The sequence below is a fragment of the Hyperoodon ampullatus genome (genome assembly GCF_949752795.1).
Source record: "Hyperoodon ampullatus genome assembly, chromosome: 5".
NCBI lineage: Eukaryota > Metazoa > Chordata > Mammalia > Artiodactyla > Ziphiidae > Hyperoodon > Hyperoodon ampullatus.
In genome coordinates this window covers 46556052-46583845 of record NC_136918.1, presented here as the reverse complement: position 1 = coordinate 46583845, position 27794 = coordinate 46556052, and the positions used below count along the sequence as shown (strand labels likewise).

Genomic DNA, 27794 nt, shown 5'->3' with positions numbered 1-27794 from the left:
GAATATAGTTCCCTATGCTATACAGTAGGATCTTGTTGTTTATCAACCAAAGTTACTTTTGCAGTTACTGTTGCAGAAACATAAGCATTCTTTTCCTCAAGTAAGGATTATAAGGACCTTATGCTTTTCTCACATTCTCACAAATATTTCCAGCAATTATTGTGAACTAGCAAGAAAGAATAGATCCCCAGATCAGGAAAAAGTTAAGTGGTGCAGCACCTAACACACTGTGCCTCACACAAAGTGGAGTCTCTATTTTGACACACCACCTCTTTTACACACAAAACAGAGGCAACTCAAACATTAAGGATTTGTGCCTGGGAGTCACCTGCATGCCTATGTGGCTCTCTCCTCAAAGACAATAGCTTTAGTTCACAGCATACTTATGAATCTTCAGATAAGTCACTGCTTAGTATCAGGAAAGTACACAGCAACCGGGAAGCATTTTTTCCCTTTTTTTTTTTTTTGCGTTACGCGGGCCTCTCACTGTTGTAGCCTCTCCCGTTGCGGAGCACAGGCTCCGGACGCGCAGGCTCAGGGGCCATGGCTCACGGGCCTAGCCGCTCCGTGGCATGTGGGATCTTCCCGGACCAGGGATGGAACCCGTGTCCCCTGCATTGGCAGGCAGATTCTTAACCACTGTGCCACCAAAGAAATCCCTCATTGCTACCTATTTCTAAAATAAATGGATCTTTTCAATTAATCTACCACAAAGGAGGCAAGAATATACAATGGAGAAAAGACAGTCTCTTCAATAAATGGTGTTGGGAAAACTAGGCAGCTACACGTAAAGGAATAAAATTAGAACATTTTCTCACACCATATACAAAAATAAACTAAAAAATGGATTAAAGATCTAAATGTAAGACCAGAAACCATAAAACTCCTAAAAGAAAACATAGGCGGAACACTCTTTGACATAAATCGTAGCAATATTTTCTTGGATCTGTCTCCTAAGGCAAAGGAAACAAAAGCACAAATAAACAAATGGGACCTAATTAAACCTAAAAGCTTCCTCACAGCAAAGGAGACAATCTACTGGATGGGAGAAAATATTTGCAAATGATATGACCAATAGGAGGTTAATATCCAAAATATATAAACCGCTCATACAACTCAGTATCAAAAAAACAAACAACCCAATTAAAAAATAGGCAGAAGACCTGAACAGACATTTTTCGAAAGAAGACATACAGATGGACAATAGGCATGTGAAAAGATGCTCAACATTGCTAATCATCAGAGAAGTGTAAATGAAAACCACAATGAGTTATCACCTCACACCTGTAAGAATGGCTATTATCAAAAAGACCACAAATAACATTAGTTGGCAAGGATGTGGAGAAAAGGTAACCCTGTACACTGTTGGTGATAATGTAAATTGGTGCAGCCACTATGGAAAACAGTTAAGAAGGTTCCTCAAAAAACTAAAAATAGGGCTTCCCTGGTGGCACAGTGGTTGAGAGTCCACCTGCCGATGCAGGGGACATGGGTTCGTACCCCAGTCCGGGAGGATTCCATGTGCCGTGGAGCGGCTGGGCCCGTGAGCCATGGCCGCTGAGCCTGCGCGTCCGGAGCCTGTGCTCCGCAACGGGAGAGGCCACAACAGTAAGAGGCCCGCGTACCCCCCCCCAAAAAAAAAAAAACTAAAAATAGAATTACCATATGATCCAGCAATCCCACTCCTGGGTATATATTTGAAGAAAACAAAAACACTAATTCAAAAAGATACATGTACCCCAATGTTCATAGCACCATCATTTACAATTGCCAAGATCTGAAAGCAACTTAAGTGTTCATCAACAGATGAATGGATAAAGACATGGTGTGCGTATATACATATATATATATATATATATACACACACACATACATATACATACAATGAAATACTACTCAGCCATAAAAAAGAATGAAATTTTGCCATTTATAACAACATGGATGGACCTAGAGGGTATTATGCTTAGTGAAGTTTGTCAGAGAAAGACAAATAGTATGTTATCATTTACATGTAGAATCTAAAAAGTAAAACAAACTAGTGAATATAACAGAAAGAAAGAGACTTGGGCTTCCCTGGTGGCGCAGTGGTTGAGAGTCCGCCTGCCGATGCGGGGGACATGGGTTCGTGCCCCGGTCCGGGAAGATCCCACATGCCGTGGAGCGGCTGGGCCCGTGAGCCATGGCCACTGAGCCTGCGCGTTGGGAGCCTGTGCTCCGCAACGGGAGAGGCCGCGACAGTGAGAGGCCCGCGTACGGCAAAAAAAAAAAAGAAAAAAAAAATAGAGAGAAAAAACTAGTGGTTATCAGTAGGGAGAGGGGAAGGGGGAAAGGCAAGATACAGGTAGGGGTACAGGTAGGGGATTAAGAGGTAGAAACTACTATGTAAAAAATAAATAAGCTACAAGGATCGATTGCACAGCACAGGGAATATAGTCAATATTTTATAACAACTACAAATGGAGTATAATCTATAAAAATTTTGAATCCCTATGTTGTATGCCTGAAACTACTATAACATTGTAGGGAATTCCCTGGTGGTGCAGTGGATAAGACTCCGCGCTTCCAATGCAAGAGGCCCGGGTTTGATCCCTGGTCAGGGAACTAGATCCTACATGCATGCTGCAACTAAGAGTTTGCATGCCACAACTAAGGAGCCCGTGTGCCCCAGCTAAGGAGCTGGAGAGCTGCAACTAAGGAGCTTGTGAGCCACAACTAAGGAGCCCGCCTGCCACAACTAAGAGCTGGTACAACCAAATAAATAAATAAATAAATAGATTTTTTAAAAAAAGAAACTAATATAACATTGTAAATCAACTACACCTCAATTTTTAAAAATTTAAACACTAAATAAAATAAAATGAATGGATCTTGAAATACGGAAATTTCCTTTGTACTTCACTGAGGTTCTGAAACATACTGCTGGAACTGTAATTTAAGCTCAGAAAATATATAAACTACAAATCTGTAAGGGAATGGGGACCCCACTTCTTATTTCAAGTTTTGATAGCGTGAGAACTATGTAAAGTGACTTGACATTACTTATGATTCAAACATTAGTTGTCACTGAAATTACTTTGTCACAGTCTCATTTCAGATTCCCACCAGCAATCTATGAGAGATCCAGTTTCTCCACATACTCGTCACTGCCTGGTATTGTCGTTATTTTTTATATTAGCCACCTGAACAGGTGTGGTTTAGTGTTTCATCATGATTTTAATTTGCACTGCCCTAATGGTTAATGATGTTTAACATCTTTTCCTATTCTTATTTGCCACTCATATATCCTTTTGGGTGAAGTGTCTGTTTAAGTCTTTTGCCCATTTTCTAAATGGATTGTTATTCTTAGTGTTGCATTTAGAGAGTTCTTTATCTATTATGGATTCAAGTCCTTTGTCAGATGATTTGAAAGTATTTTCTCTCTTAATAGGGTCATTCACGGAGCAAAAGTTTTATATTTTGATCAAGTTTAATTTGTTGATTTTTTTCTTTTAAGGATTGGGCATTTAGTGCCATGTCTAAGAACTCTTAGCTCTAACCCCAGGTCATGAATATTTTCTGTTTTTTTCTAAAAGTTTTATAGTTTTAAATTTTGATCTGTGATCCATCCTAATTAATTTTTTGATTAATTTTTATATAAGGTATAAAATTTAGGCAAAGGCTCATTTTTTTGACTATAGCTGTCCAATGTTCCCACACCATTTGCTGAAGATTCATCTCTCCATTAAGTTGCTTTTGCACCTATGTAAAAACGAGTTGGCCATACTTGTATGGGTCGATTTCAGGACTCTATTCCATTGACCTATTTGTCTATCCCTTCACTGATACCATTAACTTGATTACTGTAGCTATTTAGTAAGTCTTAAAATAGCATAGTGTGATATCTCCAACTTTATTTGTCCTTTACAAAACTGGTTTAGCCATTCTAGTTCTTTTGCCTTTCCAGGAAAACCAAGTTCAAGATTGAGGAGAGTTTTATAAACATCTTTTGACGTTACGGCATCAGAGAAGGAAAACTTGGTATGCCATCCATTAGTATTTTCACATAAGAATGACATAGTAGCATTAAGAGAAAACTAAAATCTTCACATCTTCATTTATTCTTTCAACAAATAACTTACTGAGCACCTATATACAAGACTGTCCCAGATGCTGGGAATAAAAAATATTCTAATTTCTATCTTTGTAGTACCCTAATTTCATTTTATTCACCTCTAAAATGCCTAGTTACAATTTTCATCAAAACCTACTAACAGAAAAGTGAATGGATGACAACAAACAAAATCCTCTTATTGCATGAGTTTTGTTCCTTTGACTATATACATGATGTTATGTTCCACCACCTCCTGGTAGTAAGTTACTTCCCATAATGGAGAATGACAAATTCAGAGGCTCTCTAAAAAGACTCAGATGAGAGCAGGCAGGCAAGGTTTCATTCCTAAAGGCATATCATGAGTACTATACAAGCATTATCAAATGCCTGTAACATATCAGAGACTGAAGACTCTTGCAATGTTTTTGATTTTAGAACAAGGCACTCAGTATAATTTTATTCTGACAAGGAAAAGCTCCCATAAAAGTGGTTGAAGAAGTGGTTGAATTAATTCTCAAATTTTCATAGAATAATAAAACATGGAGTAGGAATGACCACAGTAAAGGTATGGAGAAGTCTATATTGTTGATCTAAGACAATCAAAAGTTGCCATTCTAAGCAACCCACTTTCCAAGTCTCATCATATTTTTGCTATTCTTTTCTAAACTGCTTCCCAAACTGTCAGTCTTGTTGTCATATCTTACTCACTGCCCATATAAGAACAGTGAATAATAATCGGATGGAGATAAGAAGATTCATGCAGGATGCTCTGTTTTGAAACAGTCCTGCTCCATATTTGCACCTAGCTCCTTCAGAGACACGACTCTCAAAACAGTAAGCAACAGGTGTTTAGCTCTTGAATGATAAAATAACACAATCAAGAAAATCAAGAGAAAATTCCCTTACTCCAATAAAACTATGTTCTCTATGGTCTTAAAGTATTCATACTCCTTAGGCAGAATTTTCCCATAGTTGGAGGCCATTGTGAAGTATAATGGTTTTGTACATGGATTTCTGAAAACAGACATGGGCTCACAGGCTGATTCTGCCACCAACTTTCCACATGTTACCTAGCCACTTTAAGCTTCAATTTCCTCATTTTTACAATGGTACATGCACCTACCACAAAGTGTTGAAAGGAATTAATGGGATAATGAAAAGTGCTTAGCAAAGTACTGGGTATATAACAAACATTTAATATGTATTAACTATATACCAATTTATCCATCTGATAAATCACACAGCCTATCTCAAATATTCCTCTTTCCTTTAGCTTTCCCTGACTCTTTCAAGATTAGGGAATTTATTTCCCCCCTCCTATGTCTTCCCTGCACTGTGCCACTGCAATAGGATGCTTCTACTAAGAACTCCTGGAGGGCAGGTTGACTAACTCTTGTTTGCACCCCTTGCCCCTGGCACGGTACAGAGCCTGACACCTATTATTCAAATGGCAACCAGAATATCTCCATGTTGCCTCACAATCTGCATTATTATCATGTAAAAATGCATGACATACCACTAAGAAATCTTCTTAACCAATCCACTTCTGTTTAATTTCTCTGCTCTTTTGCTTATTATTAATTGTATAATAAACAATTACAGTTTATTTTTCTCTTTCTGGATTATTTAGGATAAATTCCATCAGTGGGATTACAGGATTAAAGAGTGTAGCTCCAAGCAACTAGACATCCATCCAGTTTGTTTAATTAACCTTATTATAAGACATGTACTCCAGTATTATTGCAAAAGAGAACTGCTCTTAGTTTTAGTACTTTCAGTTCTATTTTGTTGACCTGAGCCTGCCTCTATCCCACCTACTCTGGGACATTAGCAAGAAACAGAGGAAGTTAGGGCAATCTTCTTTGTTTATAGCCCGATCTCATGACTAGCATGTGTCTGTAAAGGCAAACTGCTTACTTGAAGGTGATGGGAAAATTTGGGCAAATGAACTAATAACAAACCAACATAGCATTTACTATGTGCCAGGCATTGTTTTAAATGTTTTACAGATACTAACTCTTATAATTCTCATATGAGGTATGAGGTAGATACTCTTATTTCCCCTGTTTTACATCTGAGGAAACTGTGAAGTAGCAGCAAAGATTTGAAGAGATCTTTAAAAGCAGAGATTGAATCCAGGCTCCAGAGTTGAGGCTCTTAATCACTATGCTATGTGCCGTTCAAAGAAAAAACAAGCAAATAACTCATCACTGTACAAGATAACCTCAGATGTATCTTTATAGACAGACAGCTCTCCTCTCTTCCCCAGGGTGAGTATCAGATTAAAATAAACTATGACTCTCCTAACTAACCTCATTATAAGCAAATGGTAATTTCCAAAGTCAAAGGCACAAGTACATGATTAGAACACTAGAATGTAAATAAACTATTTTACTTAATTGCAAAAATCCACTTCCTGGTTGTTTTTCAACCAAAGATGAGTAGATGCTAAATGATGAATACATTATGGACTGATATTTTAAAATAAAATAAAAGCATCTTTATACTACCCTGCCAGTAACTGCATAGATGTCTTATACTTGTAACTGTTTGGTTGGACGCCTAACTTCTCTTTCTTTCTAGGCTTCCTAAAAAAGCGTACCTGGCCAAGCAAGCCAGGGGGAAAAATGTCTATCTAAAGTAAAAATGAATTTAACCTACCATATTAACATTCTGTAAAGTGAGTTATCAACGTTCTAAGATTGAGTGGATTAAAAATAGTAATGAACCAAGAAAAATGACTTAATATATTTAAGCTATATGGGCTTACTATATGAACGCATAAATAATATAACATGGTAGGGAAATACGATTCAGTGAATATCATTGGGACAAATACAAACAGCTTGGAGATGAACTGAGATCCAGGTATCACACCACACATTAATCCATCTGGAATTAACCCCAAAAGTTACATTAAAATGATGAAATAAATAGAAGAGAATTAAATAGCATATTTAGCCACCTAGGGAAAGGAAATAGTCTCCATTTCCCCCCAAAGCCTGAAACTTATCAAAGGCAAGATGGATGGCTTAAAATATAAAAAGGAAAACTTTTTGCATAATGAAGTTAGCATTAAGGGGAAGGGGAATACAGCTAAAGGAGTGACCAGGTAACTAATATAATAATATATTTTGAACAGCCAGCTTTTACTGAAAAACATGTTTTATCCATTCATTCAGCAAGTATTTATTGAGGGGACTACACGCCAGGCACAGCTCTGGGTGCAGGGGAACCAGGAGTGAAAAAACAGACTTGCACCTCGAAATCACTGCCTTAATGCAGGTTACATTCTAGTATTTATAAAAGGTCAAAATCCAAAATAATCTACTAAATTGGTTCAGAAGCTTCTCTCAGCTTCTGAATTCAATGTTACCAATCAAGAAATTAAAATTAAATTTTAAGATACAACTATATATACCTTAATAGAAATAGAGATAAAATCCAACCCGAGAAGGAGGGAAATGTAAGACAACCACATATCATCTGAACCTTGACCCAATTTTTAATGTCACTGGCAGGTACTCAGGGGAGCAAACTGGTCATATGTAACACTTTACATATGCTTTGTCTCCATAGTATTATTATAGGAAGGAAAATTTTCCAAACAAAAAAAATCATTTAAACCCAATGGTTTACTGGGAACTAAATGCCTAATAGAAGATTAATGGCTAAACTACAGTAGAGCAACACTCCAGTGCAGTGCTGCTTAACAGAAATAAAATACAAGCCACAAATGTAATTTAAATGTTTCTAGTAGCCACATTTAAAAAGTAAAAAGAAACAGGAGAAATTAATTATAATAATATACTTTATTTAACCCAATATATATAAAATATTATCTTTTAAACATGTAAGCAATAAAAATTATTAATGAGATATTTTATATTCTTTTTTTGGTTCTAAGCCTTTGAAGTCTGGTGTGTGTTTTTTATAAGGTTTTTTTTTAATTAATTTATTTTATTTATCTATTTTTGGCTGTGTTGGGTCTTTGTTGCTGTGCACGGGCTTTCTCTAGTTGTGGCGAGAGGGGGCTACGCTCCATTGCGGTGTGCGGGCTTCTCATTGCAGTAGCTTCTCTTGATGCGGAGCATGGGCTCTAGGCACGTGGGCTTCAGTAGTTGTCATACGCGGGTTCAGTAGTTGTGGCTCGCCGGCTCTAGAGTGCAGGCTCATTAGTTGTGGCGCACGGGCTTGGTTGCTCCGCGGCATGTGGGATCTTCCCAGACCAGGGTTCGATCCCGTGTCCCCTGCATTGGCAAGCGGATTCTTAACCACTGTGCCACGAGCGAAGCCCTGGTGTGTGTTTTATATATACAGAACATCTCAATTCGGACATGCCACATTTCAAATGTCCAATAGCTACATGTGGCTGGTGGCTACAGTATTGGATAGCGTAGTCCAGCAGTTTTCAATTGAGGGTGATTTTGCTTGTCCAGGGCACATTTGGCAATGTTTGCAGACATTTTTGGTTGTCACAACTGTGCATTCAGTGGGTAGAGGCCAGGGATGCTGCTGAACATCCTACCATGCACAGAACAGGCCCCCACAACAAAGAATTATCTGGCCCCCAAATGTCAGTAGTGCTAAGGTAGCCCTAGATAGCTAAACAGCTAACACGGCTAGTACTCGATGTATGATGATCTAAGGGAATGTGTTTTATGAGGCCTATTTTATTTTTACATTACAATGCTTTAAATCAATTTTAGAAGTAACTTTTTAAGGCTTCTCCTGAGACGGGATGAGGGCACTCATTTCTCTTTACTTCTCTTAAGGGGCACTGCAGACTGAAGGTCTCTCCATGGCCAGATGTTGCGGCCACAGAAGGTGTCTGCAGCAGTTGATTCATTCCAAAGGGAAAAATACTGCTTGATCCAGGAGTTGAGAAAACATTAAACAATGAAATACTGCTGCCATTTGTATCTTCCTGAGGACTGTGGCTAGGAGACATGAGCATTTTTTTTTCCTACCAAGGTGATGGGGACGGAGCAGGGCAGGGACACTGGGGAACGAAAAGGGGACAATGAAATTTAGATTCTGCCATGGTTCAAACAAAGGTCAGGGAAACACAGAGTCATTTACCTGCCCATTCCGTGAGGGAAACAAGGAACTTTCTATCCATAAGCAAACAGAGAGGTTTGCACAAGAGCCCTCCATCCTCTGCGCACTAAGACCATCCCCAGGGCTGGGATAATTAGCTCTCACTATCACACCGCATGGCTTCCGCTTATCTAGTTTGTCCCATCTCATTTTAACAGGCTGCCAGAGCAGAATGTCTGCTGACAGGGCAACCCCTGCGTGGAGGCCCCTGGGACAAGATACCAGGGGCCAGCAATCATTCCCCAGGCTGAACAATCCTTTCCCGACAGCAGGACAACAGCAGGGGAGGCTTGCTAAGCCTGGAGGCTGAGGAATCAACCAGAGGCACCTCTCAGCTTCCAAGGGGATTAAAGGCTGCAATATCCCCATCTGGCCCGCCCCATAAGGAAAGCCGCACTTGGGGCACAATCAGAACGGACAGGTCTCAGACTCTACAGCATGTTCTTCCTACCCTCTCCTTAATTCACAAGATCTTAACACAAATACAGAGTGGGTAGCCTCTTCTCATAAACCCTTCTGGCCCAAGTAAAAGCTTTTCTGCAGGTGTCCCAGCCCCACAGCTGCCTTTACGACAAACATTTAGAAAGATAAACTTTTAAGAGGAACTGTTACACTGTCAGATACAGTTTTCAAGAGACTCAAAATGTTAACAATTAAACTAAAGTTAAATTTTCTTTTAAATTAAAAAAGAAATGAAAAAGCTGATACCCTCCCAGGAACAGCTGACTCCAGGCGTCCCCATCCTCCCTCTCCCCGACAAGTTAACACTACGAAGGACATTTCCTCTCCCAATTCTCAGCACTTCCTTATTCCAATGGGTTATTAACATGATTCTGACCGTCTCTAGCATTTCCCTTAAGAACTTCCAAAGAGCGGTCACTTCAGTCAAGAGGGACAGCGAAATTCTAGAACGTAATCTTCACAGGAAGGAAGCAGAATATAATAGAAAGGGCTCACTATTCAAAGTCAGGGAACCTGCTAACTTCAGCCCTATTGCTCAGCGGCTATGAATTAACTTGTACCCGAGCTCACTAATCTGTAACTAGGCTGTATTACCCTCATGCTGAGGATAAGCTATTACAGTTCACAAGTGTAAATATGTAAAACCAATGGATATAACTTACCACCATCACGGTGAAACAGGTATTTTTCCACAGCTCATAATCTAGCATTGCCCCAGAATCCGGAGAAATTTGAGGGCTTTCAATTGTTTCATAAGCTAAATTCCAAGGAACTTTTCTAAAGTTCCTATTACACTGGGGTGTGAGATTAACTTTGTTATTATAATGATAAGGTTTCAAAGGACTAAACTGAAAATAAATCACAGAACAGAAAAGAAGACATGGGAAATACTTGGAGCCCCATTGGTTGAGGGGAGAGAAGAGACTTTATTCCATGAGATCTAAGGCAGAGGTTCTCAGCGCTGCTGACACATTAGGATCACCAGGGCAGCTTTTAAACAACATGGATGCCTGAGCCTGACTCCAGAGACTGGTTTAATTGGTCTGGAACATTGGTATTTTTTTTTAACGCTCTTCAAGTGATTTTAATACGCAGCCTGAACTGAGAACCACTGATAGATAGATAGATAGATAGATAGATAGTAGGATGCTGGTCGTTTGCATTGGACAAAATCCCTTCAAGATTTTCAGGCTTTAGCTTAAAAAAAAAAAAAAGCCAAAATATAATTTGTAAATGAAACTCCCTTCATTGATCAGTAAGTACCATGTGAGCCCATGTTAAATGCCTAGAATAAGACATTAGTGGGTCCAACATGTGACTCCTGTACCGCTGAGCAGGCTGGAACCGCTGACAATGGTGGGAAGCAAAGGCAAAGGTGAAGATTTGGGCAGTCTGGCTATTTTTCCGCTGTGAGAATACAACATTTAAGGAAACTAAGTGACTGCTCAACACCATATCTGCTTTAGTAAACAGAAGTTTTCATCTGATATCTAATAACAGTTAAGTTGATTCTTTGAACAGCTAATTCAGAAAATAATCTTAAATAATTAAAACGTATGTAACATCTAATTAATTACCTAAATAGGTTAACTCCCTAAAAGGGGGGTAAGGAGGGAAGGAATAGACTTAATAAGCTTAATTCTACTGACAGGTTCAACCATTGCAAAGACTTCCGGAGGCTTTGTTTCCTGTTTCCGGCCTTGACCTTTTTATTTTTGATTAAGAGAGAGGGAGGGACAGAATGGTGAGACATTCAGAAAAGCATGAGCAAAAGGCTACCTCAAAGCAAAACCAAAGTTTCACTGAGGAAGTTTTCATTAACCATTTGTAACTTCCAAGTTATAGATCTTAACAAAATAAAGGTTTGGGTATTTAAAGCTGCTTAAATAACAAAAAGCTAGTTCCAATACTTTTCTTCCCTTTTGACAGAAAGCTCCTTTAACCCATGCCAACAAGCTATATTTATTTCCCTTAAGCAGCATTTCCTAGGAAAGAAGCAGCAGTCCTGCTGCAGATGGCATAAGAGAGCTCATGATCAAGGCAGCAGGCCAATCTTAGGAGATCCACGTGGTAGACTCAGTCACCACGCAGGAAAGCCACCTGGGCTCTGCACCAATGGCAGCACTGTTGTCATCTCTACCAGAGAGCTCTGGGCTGCTACTGGAGACCAACATCTGGCACCAGGCCAGAGACCGTATCATACCGTACTAAGATTTATAAAGCTTTATAGATGCCTTCAGGGAAAAGAAAAAAAAAAAAGGCAGGTGTTCTTACACATCCTATTACTAACTGTCCAGAAAATGTGCTGAGTCACTGAGTAGCATTCAAGAGAAAAATAATGCAGAGACTGCAAATACTAATCTCCTTCACCCTGCTCTCCTTCCTAACAGCAAGGAGACTCACAGGTAATACTTTTGACACTGAAAACACAAGAGCACGGAAAAATTCACATACCTTTAGTCCATAAAGAAAAGCTTTCAGAGTTAAATTCTCTAAAAGTATAATGTACTAGACAGAACTATTTTATGGTAACAATAGTTGTCTTTAGGTAGAGGGGTTATGGGTGATTTATTTTTTCTATAATCTACAATTTGAACATTTTCGATAATAAGACCATAATTCTTTCATAGTAATATATCTTAGAATCATATTTCTTGGTAAGAGATTACACCCACATCTTTGTCTCTAGCATGTAACTTCAATTCACCCAAATATTTCCACTCACTAATTATGAACACTCCAACCAGGGCTACAGTGTCAGCCAAACAAGGAACTAAAGGAGACCCTAAGTGAAGGTCACTGGACTTTGCAAATACTTGCTTTGTTACTTTGCCTAGAAGCAGAATATTCTAACTTGGTAGAAAGCAAATTCCACCAGTGGTACACTTCTTTTTTTTTTTAAATTTATTTATTTTTGGCTGCCTTGGTTTTTCGTTGCTGCGCACAGGCTTTCTCTAGTTGCAGCAAGCGGGGGCTACTCCTTGTTGCGTGCGCAGGCTTCTCATTGCAGTGGCTTCTGTTGTTGCGGCACATGGGCTCTAGGTGCGCGGGCTTCAGTAGTTGTGGCATGTGGGCTCAGTAATTGTGGTTCGCGGGCTCTAGAGCGCAGGCTCAGCAGTTGTGGTGCACGGGCTTAGTCGCGCCGCGGCACGTGGGATGTTCCCTGACCAGGGCTCAAACCCATGTCATCTGCATTGGCAGACGGATTCTTAACCACTGTGCCACCAGGGAAGCACTGCTTATTTTTCATGTTTCCTCCTTTCCTAGATTACACATGCTAGGGAAAAACAAGTCACCTTTGGCTTTAGCCTGAGCACAGTGAGAAAACAAACAACCACCACAATAAAAAAACTTATAAAAGCGTCAAATAGCTTTGTCTTGCTTTTGCTTAAGTTTTAATTTAAAGCAACTAAAATCCAAACTCCTTGGTCTATTATTCAAGAACACATCATCTGAAACTCACTGACCTATCCTTCTACATATATGACTTCACACTTCATGCTCAAAGTCCACAGCACCTAGTTGGTCCTACCCACAGCTCTTTCTTCTACCAGGCATGTTCTTATTTCTCTGAATTCTACCTATTCCTCTAAGTCTCCAACCAAATGCTACCTCCTGCTGAAGTCTTCCCTGACCTCAAAGACTGAAGCACTCTCCTTCTTGTTAATCTCCGTAGCATCTAAATTACAGTAATCTATGTACATGCCTATGAGTTTAAGCTACGGAGGGCAGGCAGGCCCAGCATTAATTTATCTTCATGTGCACCAGAACACTTCATTCAGGGCTGTGAGTGCATCTTGGAGAGTGCTCAAATGTTTGCTGAATTAAAAAAGTGAATAAACATCACATCTTAAAACAAACCAAACCAGGGGCGGGGGGATGAATTGGGAGACTGGGATTGACATATACACACTAATATGTATAAAATAGGTAACTAATAAGAACCTGCTGTATAGCACATGAAACTCCACTTCACTGTACAGTAGAATCTAATACAACATTGTAAAACAGCTATACCTCAATTAAAAAAAAACACACACACAAACCAACCAGACTTGGTGGAGTTATGTGATCGACATGTGCATATCTGAATGTAGTTATAAGAAAAGGAGCAGGCTTCCCTGGTGGCGCAGTGGTTGAGAGTCCGCCTGCCGATGCAGGGGATGCGGGTTCGTGCCCCGGTCCGGGAAGATCCCACATGCCGTGGAGCGGCTGGGCCCGTGAGCCATGGCCACTGAGCCTGTGAGTCCAGAGCCTGTGCTCTGCAACGGGAGAGGCCACAACAGTGAGAGGCCTGCGTACCGCAAAAAAAAAAAAAAAAAAGAAAAAGAAAAGGAGCTGTGCTTGGAGAGTCATGACTCAGACACAGGAACAGTGTTAAGGAGCGGTCTGGACATAAATCTTTGTTAGTTGAAATAATGCCAGCCTAATGCCAGCCGAGATTAATACTTAGGCTCAAAGAACTAACAGCAACAGAAGGCACCCCTATTAGCACTTCAGGATTAAAGGATGTCTGCAAATCATCAAGTTGTGTGTGGCCACAAGCTTTAACTCAATAGTCCTGAACAAAGGGGAGATGTGAAAATGCATTATTTTTAAGTTAATTAGCTCTAAGCAAATGTGATACAAATATCTGAAACGTGAATGATTAGAGCAATTTTCCCAAAGAGTATTCCAAAACATTTGGTCACAATATTAAGAAACAGGCAAACTGTGTACTCTGCAACTTTGCTTACAGCTTGAGAGAAAAAAAAATCACCCGCATGTTTAAAATGAGAATTTAATCCCTGATGCTTTGCTTCTGACTTCTGTTTGACAGTTTTATGTGTCCATGTTAACTGGACCTATTGAAGGCTAATGGTGGTGAATAAAACCTTGTTTTCCAATTAAGAGCCACAGATGATGTATCCTTATCTTTTGTTACTTTGGGAGGTACTGTTTTTTTTATTTCTGATGGATAACAGACATGCCTGGCGTCTGGGAGGTCCCATCCCAGATTTCATCTCTAACAACTAATATGGAAACAATTGTTATGATCAAGAGACACGAAACTGTAATCTCTACCCAATTATCTACTTACATTCCTTTTTTAAAATTAATTAATTTTTATTCATTTTATTTTTGGCTGCATTGGGTCTTCATTGCTGTGTGCAGGCTTTCCTCTAGTTGCAGTGAGCGGGGGCTACTTTTCATTGCGGTGCGCAGGCTTCTCATTGTGGTGGCTTCTCTTGTTGTGGAGCACAGGCTCTAGGCGCCCGGGCTTCAGTAGTTGTGGCATGCGGGCTCAGTAGTTGTGGCTCACAGGCTCTAGAGCACAGGCTCAGTAGTTGTGGCGCACGGGCTTAGTTATTCCACGGCACGTGGGATCTTCCCGGACCAGGGCTTGAACCCGTGTCCCCTGCATTGGCAGGCGGATTCTTAACTGCTGTGCCACCAGGGAAGTCCCTCTACTTACATTCTTTTTTTTTTTTTTTTTTTCCGGTACGCGGGCCTCTCACTGCCGTGGCCTCTCCCGTCGCGGAGCACAGGCTCCAGACGCGCAGGCTCAGCGGCCATGGCTCACGGGCCCAGCCGCTCCGCGGCATGTGGGATCCTCCCGGACTGGGGCACGAACCCGTGTCTCCTGCATCGGCAGGCGGACTCTCAACCACTGCGCCACCAGGGAAGCCCTACTTACATTCTTAAAAACGGTATGCTTATACAGCCATTCTACTTCCCAAATACTTAAATTATCCATTTGTAAACTATCGCTGAACCAGAAATTTGTCATCTTGCTGATTTCCTCTATTAGCAAACTGCTTTATGAAACAAGTTCAAGATATATTTATATCTAAGATTCTGGATTTTGACAGGTAATATGCAAGAAGATTCTAGGTGGTATGTGAACTTTTAAAAACATTTGATATTGGGCTTCCCTGGTGGCGCAGTGGTTGAGAGTCTGCCTGCCGATGCAGGGGACACGGGTTCGTGCCCCAGTCCGGGAAGATCCCACATGCCGCGGAGCGGCTGGGCCCGTGAGCCATGGCCGCTGGGCCTGCGCGTCAGGAGCCTGCGCTCCGCAACGGGAGAGGCCACAACAGTGAGAGGCCGGCGTACTGCAAAAAAAACAACAACAACAACAAAAAAACTTGATATTTACACATTCCTTTTAACGTGTGTAAAAAATAGGTTGCATAAACCTATGATTCTATTGCTTAGGTCAAGGCTGAGCAAAAAAAAAAAAAAGCCAGTATATTAAAAGAATTAAGGACTTTCCTGGCGGTCCAGTGGTTAGGACTTCGCCTTCCAATGCAGGGCGTGCAGGTTCGATCCCTGGTTGGGGAGCTAAGATCCCACATGCCTCGTGGCCAAAAAACCAAAACATAGAACAGAAGCAATATTGTAACAAATTCAATAAAGACTTTAAAAGGGCCCACATCAAAAAAAAAAAAATCTAAAAGAAATAGTTTAAGTAAAAAAAAAAAAAAAAGTTCAGAGGGTACAGGATATTGTAAAAAACAGGAAAACAGTACTCAAATGTAAAAGTTTAGGAAACATCAAAGGATAATGAAAATGAAACTCATGTGGACTGCCCAGATTTTATAAAAGTGGTTGGTATCAGCCTCCTGTTTCTTCAAGAAGAGGCTCAGCCACACAAAGGAAACTTGCTGTCTGGTGCCTGACTTAATAATTTAGGGGACAAAAGGCACAACAGTGACTCCATTTCCAGTTCTTCTCCACCCACAGAGGAAAAGTTTGTTCCCACTGCACACCCTAATGTCAGTTCTGCTCTAACCAACTGGACAGGGCCTCTGTCGCCAGAAATTTCACAGGGCCACACACTACCTTCCCAGGTTCCATCTCTTCCTGCTCTACAAGCTACCCATGGGCAAGCTTGCTCACTCCTAAGGCTTCATCTACATGGATGCACTAATGACTCCGAAACTTGTGCCTGCTCCACTCCTTGCCTATGCTCTAATTATCTACTAATCATCTCATGTGGATGCACTTCAAATTCCACATGTTCAAAAGCAAACTCACTCTTACCTCCTCTCCTTCTCTTCCCATGTGTCTATCAATAGTTTTAAATCCTTACCATGAATCCCAGGCACCCCAACGTTTCCCTCCCCTTCCAGAGATGCCCCCAAATCTCTCCCCTCTCCTCCATCCTCACTATTATTCTTGGACACAGACCCCTGGCCTCTTTCACATGGGCAGGCACAGGAGCCTCCAGATTGCTCCCTGCATTTTGTCTCTCTCTTTCTCTCATACAGGTTTTTCCTATACTACCTCAAAACTAATCTTCCTAAGATAAAAATCAAGTCTTAAAAATCTCAGCTCAACTGCATTAGCCATTAGGTAATGCAAATTAAAACTACAATGAGATATCAGACATACCTATCAGAATGGCTAAAATAAAATTAAAAACACCAAATATTGGCAAGAATGCAGAGAAACTGGATTACTCATACATTGCTGGTGGGAATGTAAAATTATACAGCCACTCTGGAAAAGAGTATTGAAGTTTCTGATAAAACTAAACATGCACTTACCATATGACCCAGCAATTACATTCCTGGGAATTTACCCAGAGAAATGGAAATTTTATTCACACAAAATCCTATACACAAATGGTTCAGAGCAGCTTTTTTTGTAATAGCTACAAACTAGAAATAACCCAAATGTCCTTCAACAGATGAATGGTTAAACAAACTGTGGTCTACCTATAATATGGAAAATTACAATTAAAAGGAAAGAACTATTGATACACAGAACAAATTAGATGGATCTCAAGGGAATTAGGCTGAGTGAAAAAATCCAGTGTCAAAAGGTTACATACTATATGATTCCATTTGTACAGCATTCTTAAAATGGCAAAATTACAGAGATGGAGAACAGATAAGTGGTTGCCAAAGACTGGGGGAGAGACCGGGACTTCCCTGGTGGCGCAGTAGTTAAGAATCCACCTGCCAATGCAGGGAACATGCAGCCCTGGTCCGGGAAGATCCCACATGCCGTGGAGCAACTAAGCCTGTGCACCACAACTACTGAGCCTGCTCTCTAGAGCCTGCAAGCCACAACTACTGAGCCCGCGTGTCACAACTACTGAAGCCCGCGTGCCTAGAGCCTGTGCTCTGCAACGAGAAGCCACAGCAATGAGAAGCCTGCACACTGCAACAAAGAGTGGCCCCCGCTCGCTGCAACTGGAGAAAGCCCACACGCAGCAACAAAGACCCAATGCAGCCAAAAATAAATAAATAAACAAATTTATTTTTAAAAAAAGATTGGGGGAGAGGACAAGGGAGGTGGCTGTGGCTCTAAAAAGGGAGCATGAGAGATTCTTTAGGTGGAGCTGATTTGTATCTGCATGAGAGTTTCTTTAGGTGGAGCTGGGGTGCTGGTCATACAGATTTACGTATGTGGAAAAACTGCATAGACTACACACACACAAATGAGTGCACGTGAAACTGGTGAATCTTAATAAGGTGGCTGGATGGTATCCATGTCAATCAATATCCTGTTGTGATATTATACTATAGCATGCAAGAAGTTACCACTGGGGGAAGCGAGGTAAAGTATGTATGGGATCTCTCTGTATTATTTTTTACAACTGCATGTGGATCTACAATTATCTCAAAATAAAAAAGTTAAAAGAAAAAAATCCTCTCAATAGCTTCCAATAGTTCCCCAACACCCATAGTAAATGATTCCTTAGCATGGCGTGCAGAGCTTTCTCACATACATCCTATGCTCTAGACAACTAGCTCTAAGACCTAACACTTTTTGAGCACAGGCTATGTGGCAGGCACCATTCTAAGCATTTTATATGTATTAGTTCATTTAATCCTCAAGGGAACTCATGAGTTAGGTTCTACCATTGATACCATTTTATTCATAAACCACTAAGGCACAGATGACTTAAGCAGCTTGAAAGCATCCCCACCTCATCAGTCTTCAAAGCCCTGCTCCAGTGCTACCTTTGTGACTTTTTCCAGTTTGAGTCCTATACTAACAGTGTCTAGCATTCAAAAGATACCCGATACGTGTTTAATTAACATAAGGTTTGGACAAAGGGACAAAGAAAAGGTACAAAACCGGCACCTTAAGGATTTGATACTGATTACATTGAATCTATGTTTCCCCAAAGTTAAGCTCGAATGGGAAAGCACTGTATAATATACAGTAGAAACAGAAAACACCCATCAGTTAGAAAATGTTGATTAATAAGGCAACAGCTTTCAGGTAGCAAAGAGGGACAGGTAATGTCAGGCTAATGAAACTCCAGTGTCAGCTGCAGAGCCATATCTTTCTCCAATTTTCACGGAACAAATAGATGAACACAAACCTCAACTTCCTACCCAGCAACCCCCGTTCTTCCTTATTAGTTACTTCTGCAATTCAAGAAAAGGTATAATTTTTCCCCAGAATAAAGATATTTCTTCCAGTTTAAAATGTATATTCATTATTTCCCTTGGAGGAAATTAGGTTATTAACTAAAGGCTCCTTTACACTCATGGGTTTACTTGAAAATTTTACTGATTATCCTCCAACGATCTAGAATTGTTCCAAGTACACGCTGAAGTCTGAATGAAAATCTCCGAAGGAGTCACCTTTTAAAGGCAGACAACAGAAGCAGAGGGAGAAAACAATTTCAAGTACATGAATGAAGTTTAATGGTTCATATTCCCTCTGCTCCCTGCCCAGGCCTTCCCTTATCCCACCTGGCATAAACTGTCTTCTCAAGCAAAACCTTTTTAGAGGAGAACCCAAGGGAAAAAATAGGTGAGAAGCTGAGAGCCAACCTCTCCTCTTTCATAAATAACCATAAATTCTTAACAGTGACCTAAAGCCAATAAAGAAAAAGAAACTTATTTTAAATTAGGCATCTTGTGAAGAGAGAAGGTGTGGTCTAGCACCGCAAGCAGGTAAGAGGGAGTCAAGCAAGGCAGTACTGACCGGTTGAGTTCTCTTGTACTTGGAGTCCTCGCGGTCTCGGTGCTGCCCTGAATTGCTGGTTCTCTCCCGTACATTTCTATAACCAGGGCTGGGGATGATATACTCCTTTCTTATGTCAATGTCCTTCATCTTCTCTGAGTGGAGGTGCCAGGGCTCACAGACTCTTGGTTCCACTTGAGAATTCCTGAAATTAAAAATTCATCAAGGACAGATATTTCCTAAATTGTACTTCATCATAAGCGAAAGTGCTCTAAAATAGGGGAAAAAAGGACAAAAGCATTAAAGTTTTCTGTCATTATATCTATAAAAATAAATTTTCAAAAATCTTTCAAGGGGCTTCCCTGGTGGCGCAGTGGTTGAGAGTCCGCCTGCCGATGCAGGGGACACGGGTTCGTGCCCCGGTCTGGGAAGATCCCACATGCCGCGGAGCGGCTAGGCCCGTGAGCCATGGCTGCTGGGCCTGCGCGTCCACAGCCTGTGCTCCGCAACGGGAGAGGCCACAGCAGTGAGAAACCCACGTAATGCAAAAAAAAAAAAAAAATCTTTCAATTACCCTTTAATTTTTTCAAGAAAAAAATTCAGTGTGATAGAGTCAAGAAGAATTCTCTCCTCCCACCTCTAAGGGGGAAAAAGAAAAAAAGATTAAAAAAAAATAAACACAGTGACAGAGACACCCGCCTTCTTCACCTTCAACTATGTTCAATCACGATGTATAGAGCATTTAGATAGGTCTTAAAAAAAAAAAAAAAGGCTTTCTGGAAACAATTTAAGTTTGTTCTAAGCATTACAAATCCCACAATTTTAAAACGGATAAATTTTACTAAATGAAAACTTATAAAACACTTATTCTACCAATGATATATCCCATCTCTGTATTTTTATAATTAGGTAATGGGTTAACTGATGCTTTTAAAGCTCTGTGAAGTTACATAGCTAAAACACAAAATAATACTACACTTTACCTTTAAAAACAAATTCCCCTTGGGTTACTGAAAGTGTTCTAAAATTAGATAGTAGTGATGATTGCACAATTCTGTTAATATACTAACCAAACACCACTTTGTATACTTTAAAGGGTGAATTTCATGATACAAAAATATCTCAACAAAGCTGTTATTAAAAAAACAATAACAAAAACAAATTCCCTACCCTGTCCTACTAAGTCTTACCTCGTATCTACCTGAAACTCTGTTCTAAACCCCTGCTAGCCTGGTTATCTCTAATCAATATCTGGTATCAACTCTGGTTACTTCTGAAAAAACAAAACACATGCATACGTCTCTAAAACATTTCCCCCACTCTAAGATGGTTCAAAGCTTCCCAGTTACAAGTTGGGAAAACAATTTTCATACCAGCCTCACTAGAAATTAAAGAAGTGTAGCTGTGTTGCCTTTTGAATTCCATAAATTCCTAGCTATCACTGAGACTTAAAAGTACAACAGTACGGATATAATTCTGATAGCTACAATTCATTTTTTAAGGTATCAGAAAAAAAGGAGAACACTTACAAATCCTCTAAATAAAAAGGACTAAATCTCCAGAGACGTGTTTCCAGCACAAAGAAAGCTTTACTTCTTGCCTTTCAGGGGTCTGGCTCAAGTACCCTGAGTTGATACTGCTAAGTTACTTATCTTCAAAGAAAAAAGTCACCTTGTCCAATGACAAACTGCACCATAAAGAGCACCAGCTTACAACCAAGAACACAGCAATCACGTCACTGAGACCTCAGCAAGCCTAAACTATAAACAGACCTGGCATCTGCCAGTGTCCCCAATGTCGGGCTGTAGCTGCAGATCAGAATAATCCTTCTTACAGGGATCACTGAAGTCCAACCTTCCCCTCCAAAGGTTCCCCAGCCTAGGTGATTATCTGGAAAGCAGAAAAGATTAGTCCTATTTTGAAAAAAGGCAAGTGGAGGGGAGGCAGTTTGAAAGGGAAGTGGCCAAAGTATTGTAACTCACTCACAATATCAAATGCCATGTCAGGAAGAACACAAAGATCATCTCAATTGTCTAAGAATTCATGTAACCTCAGTTTCTTTCAATCACTTTATTCCAAGTTATTCTATGTTGGAAGGGTGTGGGGAGCAATTTCCCATTCCCTCTAACACTCCTGCTTCTTTAATTTCCTGGGGAAAGAGGCACAGCTATGAAAGTAGGCAAGCCTTGTGCAGGGACAAAGCTAGTATCTCCTGGCCTTGAACAGATGGATTCCAGCTTCTGTAGATCAGGGATATAAGACAGGGCAGCCCACATGGAGGCCAGCCAAGAGCTAGGAAGTCCAATGGGTCTGGTGAACAAGGCCCAAATCTGAAGAAAACAGTTAAGGAAAGATCACTAGCTAGACTTTTTAGGGATACCTTTTGTATTTCTCTCTTTTCTTCTTTCTGTTCTCCCTTAAAGTTGTTTAAAAGTCTTTTTTAAAATGCTAACTTGTTCCAACTATGAAGAGATGGAAAAGGGAAGGTATTTTTATTTTTGAGTCAGAGCTGAACGATGGCACTAGCAGAATATTCAAAGTGGGAGAACCCAGAGAGGTGCTCAGCGCAGAGGCCACTTGGTCAGCTGCCTTTTTTTTTTTTTAACCAAAACTCTCTTTCCAGTGATAAAAGTGTAGACGTTCTCCTGCACGATGATGCAGTCGAAACGGCATGGGGGGAGGGGGCTGCACAGGATTACAAGGACTGTAAGTAGCCAGACTGGTGTTTCCAAATTGCCTTCATTACAACATTCGTTAGGTTTCCAACACCTCAGGAATCTGGTTCCAAGCCCTGCAGCTACACAAAAAGACCTGAAGCTACAAGGATATGTATTTACCACCCCCTTGATATCCACTTGCTGTGCCCCAGCCTTCTGCACCTTTCACTTACTCACGCTGGAGACCCCAGAATGACCTATTCATCTTCTCCTTCAAAACCTTCTGAAACTTTGCCAGTCTTTCCTGTGCCCATCTGCCTCCTGCCTCCCCACGTCCGTGCAGAAACCAAACGACCCCTATGTTTTAAATACAAAGCACCATGCAGCTCTGTGTGGCGGATGGGGAAAGGGCACTAATGACAGTCAAGAGATCTAGATTCCATTCCGGACTCTGCCAAGTGTTTGCTGTGCGTGCTTCTGTCACGAACCTCCATCTACCCATTCGCCAAAACGAGAGGTTGGCTTCTGAGGTCGCTGGCAGCTCAGTCTCCTCTGTGGGGATTGAGCGGGGGTGCCCCAAGCCGCCTCCCTACAACCTTGAGGATGGGGGCTTCTCTCAGGCCAGCTTCGCCTGGGATGCCGGGGCCCTAGGGCGTTCCCGCGGCCAGTTCGGGCCCGCAGAGGCGATAGCTACCCACACCCACGGGCCGCGGGCGCAGCACCCCCTGGTGGCGTTAGCCGGGAATGTGGCCGGCAACCCCGACCACTCATCCCACCCTACCTGCCTTCCGACGCCAGGACCTCACCACCTCACCACCAGCCCTCAGGGGTCAAGTCCCGAGAAGGAGGCGGCGGCGGGAGACTACAGGTAAGCCTGGCCCCGTTTCTCAGGTCTCCGGCTTCCCCCGACCTGCTCGCATCCTCGATCGCAGTCCCCCACCTCCGGACGAAACACACGGGAGATAATCCCCGCGACAACCCGAGGGAGAAGGAAGGGGTACGGCGATCGCCGCTACCTACCAGTGCCCCAGCTCCAAAACGACCGCGTCGGCCACTCGACCACGCTCCCGAGCATCAGCCCCGGAGCAAAACAAGCCTTTATAGCGGCATTGGCCGCCAGACTGCGCAGGCGTGCTGCACAAAGAATTCCCAAGACTGAAGGGAATTGTAGTCCCCCTTCCAGGAGCCCGAGGCTCGATTCACGGCAACGAACTATATTTCCCAGAAGCACCGTAGAAGCCCTGGAGGAGGTGCAAGTCGCTCCTCCCTTCCACTGCGCTCCAGGCTCTGCACCATCCTTCCCAGAGATTCTGCGATCCTGTCTGGAATCTTCTCTGAGGCCCCGTGTTCCAGTGGGTGGCCGGGAGGGTTGACAGTAGCCCTCTGTGGGCGGGCAGCACAGTCAGTGTTTGTAGGCAGGGCGGTCACGGCGGTGCTTGGCCGTTTATGCACCGGAAAGCACTGTGAAGGTCATCGTAGCCTCTATGTCCTCGCGACCAGCCAGCCCCAAATCTTATGTGTGGCCCTTCACGTTTTACTACTGCTTGCTCACGACTCTGCGCTATCACCTTTCTCCTTTTAATCCCACTGCCCATCACATAATGTTATGCTGCCTGGTTTCTAGCAAAAAAAGGCCAGGATCACAGTTTTTAGAGTGGCAAGAGCCTTAGAAATGGCATGTCAATTCACCCCTTTCTTTTTATAAATGAAACGGAGATTTCCAAAGAGACTGATCACTTTATTTCTCTTGGTGTTTCATCTGTATCTTCAACATGGTCATAACATAAATAACTACTGTGTTGAGTGCCTACCTGTTCTGTATCTGGTGCTTTACACGCTTATTTTTTAAAGTCTCCATATCAACTCTATGTATAGGTATTATGATTATCCATTCCAAAGATTTAAAAAAAAAAAAGTAAGGAAAATGACTTCTACCTTTATACAACTAGCTAGTATGAAACAGAAATGGAGGGAATTCCCTGGCGGTCCAGTAGTTAAGTCTCTGTGCTTTCACAGCTGAGAGCGCAGGTTCAATACCTGGTCAGGGAACTGAGAACTGAGATTCCACAAGCCCCATTGCACAGCCAAAAAAAAAAAAAAAAAAAAAAAGCACACCAATGTACCATAAATCTGAAGTAATTAATACAGTGTTCTTACACAAGGATGGATTACTATACCTACGCAATAAAGAGCCTAGAAACAGACTCATTCATACATGTAAACTTGATCTGTAACAGAGAAAACATTAGAAATAAGTAGAAGAAGAAAGAAGATTCTATGAATAGCTCTGGAACCATTGGTTATCCATATTTTTTAAAACTCAGGGATTACTACTTCATACCACACAGAAAAATCAATTTCACGTAGATTAAAGGCCTGTGAAAGGGAAAACTTTCAAACATTTAGAAGAAAATGTGAAATATCTATGTGAACTTAGGAGTAGAAAAGAACTTCTTAAACAAGATACAGAAACAAATTAATAAAGGGAAGTTTGATAAATTTGTACTATATTAAAATTTAAACTTCTATATAAGATGCCATAGAGTACAAAGATAAACCACAAATTATAACTGACAAAGTTTTTAATACAGAATATACAGATAATTTCTACAACTCAATAAGAAATGGTAAATAACTTAATAGGAAAATTGGCAAATGACGTGAACAGACAGTTCACAAAAAAGAAAACTCAAGCAGCCACTCAAAGATGAAGAGACACCCAGGGAGATTAGCTCAAGATGGTGAAGTAGAAGGACGTGAGCTCACCCTTTCTTATGTAAACACCAGAATCACAACCAACTGCTGAACAGCCATAGACAAAAAAAAGCTGGAACCTACCAAAAAAGATACTCTACATCCAAAGGCAAAGAAGAAGCCACAGCAAGGTGGTAGGAGGGGCGAAATCAGGATAAAATCAAATCCCATACCCGTCAGGTGGGTGATCCACAAACTGGAAAACAATTATACCACAGAAGTTATCCCACTGGAGTGAAAGTTCTGAGCCCCACATCAGGCTTCTCAGCCTGGGGGTCTGGCGAGGGGAGGAGGAGCCCCCAGAGAATTTAGCTTTGAAGGCCAGCGGGTTTTTTTTTAAAATAAATTTATATTTTTTATTTTATTTATTTTTGGCTGCATCGGGTCTTCCTTGCTGCGCGCAGGTTTTCTCTAGTTGCGGCGAGAAGGGGCTACTCTTCGTTGTGGTGCGCAGGCTTCTCACTGCGGTGGCTTCTCTTGTTGCGGAACGTGGGCTCTAGGCGCGCGGGCTTCAGTAGCTGCGGCTCGAGGGCTCTAGAGCGCAGGCTCAGTAGTCGTGGCGCACAGGCTTAGTTGCTCCCCGGCATGTGGGATCTTCCCGGACCAGGGCTCAAACCCGTGTCCCCTGCATTGGCAGGCAGATTCTTAACCACTGCACTACCAGGGAAGCCCCACATGTGTGTTTAAAAATGTAAAGCCAGGGCTTCCCTGGTGGCGCAGTGGTTGAGAGTCCGCCTGCCGATGCAGGGGAAACGGGTTCATGCCCCGGTCTGGGAAGATCCCACATGCCGCGGAGCGGCTGGGCCCGTGAGCCATGGCCGCTGGGCCTGTGCGTCCGGAGCCTGTGCTCCGCAACGGGAGAGGCCACAACAGTGAGAGGCCCACATACCGCAAAAAAAAAAAAAAAAAAGAAAAAATGTAAAGCCAGGCTTGGGCATGATCAACAACAAATTTGAGGTGTAATTACTTCTGGTGTTGGAAGGAGGAGAAGAAGATCAGAGAAGGATACACAAAGGGCTTCATCTGTTTCTGTAATATTTTATTTCTTTAAGAAACGACTTTGGGCTTCCCTGGTGTGCAGTGGTTAAGAATCCGCCCGCCAATGCAGGGGACACGGGTTCGAGCCCTGGTCCAGGAAGATCCCACAGGCCAGGGAGCAACTAAGCCTGTGTGCCACGACTACTGAGCCTGCGCTCTAGAGCCCACGAGCCACAACTACTGAGCCCGCATGCCACAACTACTGAAGCCCGTGATCCTAGAGCCCGTGCTCCGCAAGAAGAGAAGCTACCGCAATGAGAAGCCCACGCGCCGTAACAAAGAGTAGCCCCCACTCGCTGCAACTAGAGAAAGCCCGCACGCAGCAACGAAGACCCAACGCAGCCAAAAATAAATAAAATAAATAAATTAAAAAAAAAAACAGATACACACTACAATATATAAAATAGATAAACAACAAGGGCGTACTATATAGCACAGGCAACTATATTCAATATCTTGTAATAATCTATAATGGAAAAGAATCTGAAAAAGAACAAATATATATATTATATGCATATATATATATATATAGCTGAATCACTTTGCTGTACAACAGAAACTAACACAACATTGTAAATCAACTATACATCAATCTGTAAAAATGACTTATAAATGTTAAAATTTAACAAAGCTTGGCAGTGGGTACACAGGTGCTTCTAAAATCATTTGCTGTACTTTTGGGTAGCCTTTAAGTATTTCATAATAAAAAAGTTTTAGTATCATAGGAACAAACCATTTCTCCTCTCAGTGGGGATATGTTCAATTTAAAAGAAAAATCTTGAGGATTTATATAGATATAGATATATAAATATAGATATAGATATAGATATATAGATATATATCTACTGAGAATTCCTTAAGCACCTCTGGCCATCTGGTGGGATAAGGAAAACCTTTTTCAGCACACCTCAATCCACCTTTCCAAGGCATACTGGTACTTCCAACCATGCTTCAAACATTGTAGTACCCAAAAGCTGCATATCTGATACCTTCGTATAAAATAAAAATCTTCAAAAATCTCCCTGAATACTTCAAAAATAGGTTTTTAAAAAATGAATGAGCACTATACAACCCTGGTTCAACATCTCAATACACTATGGTACTACCTCAGCCTGTCCAAGGAACCAAAGAACTACCTCGGCCTGTCCAAGGAACCAAAGGGCCAAAGACTTAACTTATTTACATGGTATTAATTGCGAAGCATCCCCTCCTTGAAGTGTATTTATGTTGTGAAGTGTTTTGGGGTGGAGGCTGATATTCTCCAACCTTCAGGCAAGGGGCTAGAGAATCTATGTTGCAATGCATAATTGTTAAATATATTTATGTTGTGTAAGGTACTCAATATAGTCATTTGTTCAATATTTGATAGAGATACAATGGAGCTAAAACAGACAAGTTTCCTGCCCTCATGGGGTTTAGAGTCCTGGATAAACATTAATCCAAATTTAAACTATAACTGGTATGTACCAGAAAAGAAAGGTTAGTGTTACATCTGAAGAATAGTAGGAGTTAGCGAGGTGAAGATGGTGGAAGTGAGCAGAGGAGAGAGCTCTCCAAGCAGAGGGAACAACAAAGGCCAGGTGGTGGGAGAAGGAAGGGAAGGTCTCCAAAGGTAGACCATGTTACAGGTCTTTAGAGTAAGAGCAAAAATCAACCATCGCAAGGTTTTAAAAGGTGAATGGGTTAAGCGTTGAGAAATCAAATTTACATTTTGAAAACTTCCCTGAGGCTGGCAGACTGGAGAAAGAATTAGAGACAGCTAGAATGGAAGAGAAGAG

At 41.5% G+C, this 27794-nt stretch overlaps 1 protein-coding gene across 2 annotated transcripts in view; it reads right to left on the bottom strand.

Moving 5' to 3' along the window:
• The window catches only part of ABCC5 (ATP binding cassette subfamily C member 5), a gene marked incomplete at both ends in the record, with an annotated part of 84381 nt that extends 64664 nt beyond the window's left edge, over positions 1-19717 (bottom strand). For both annotated transcript variants that reach the window (XM_079704898.1, XM_079704899.1), the window contains one exon: positions 19589-19717. In XM_079704898.1, the coding sequence (XP_079561024.1) occupies positions 19589-19717 (129 nt within the window). The remainder of the gene's footprint in view (positions 1-19588) is intronic.
• Positions 19718-27794: the final 8077 nt, after the last annotated feature.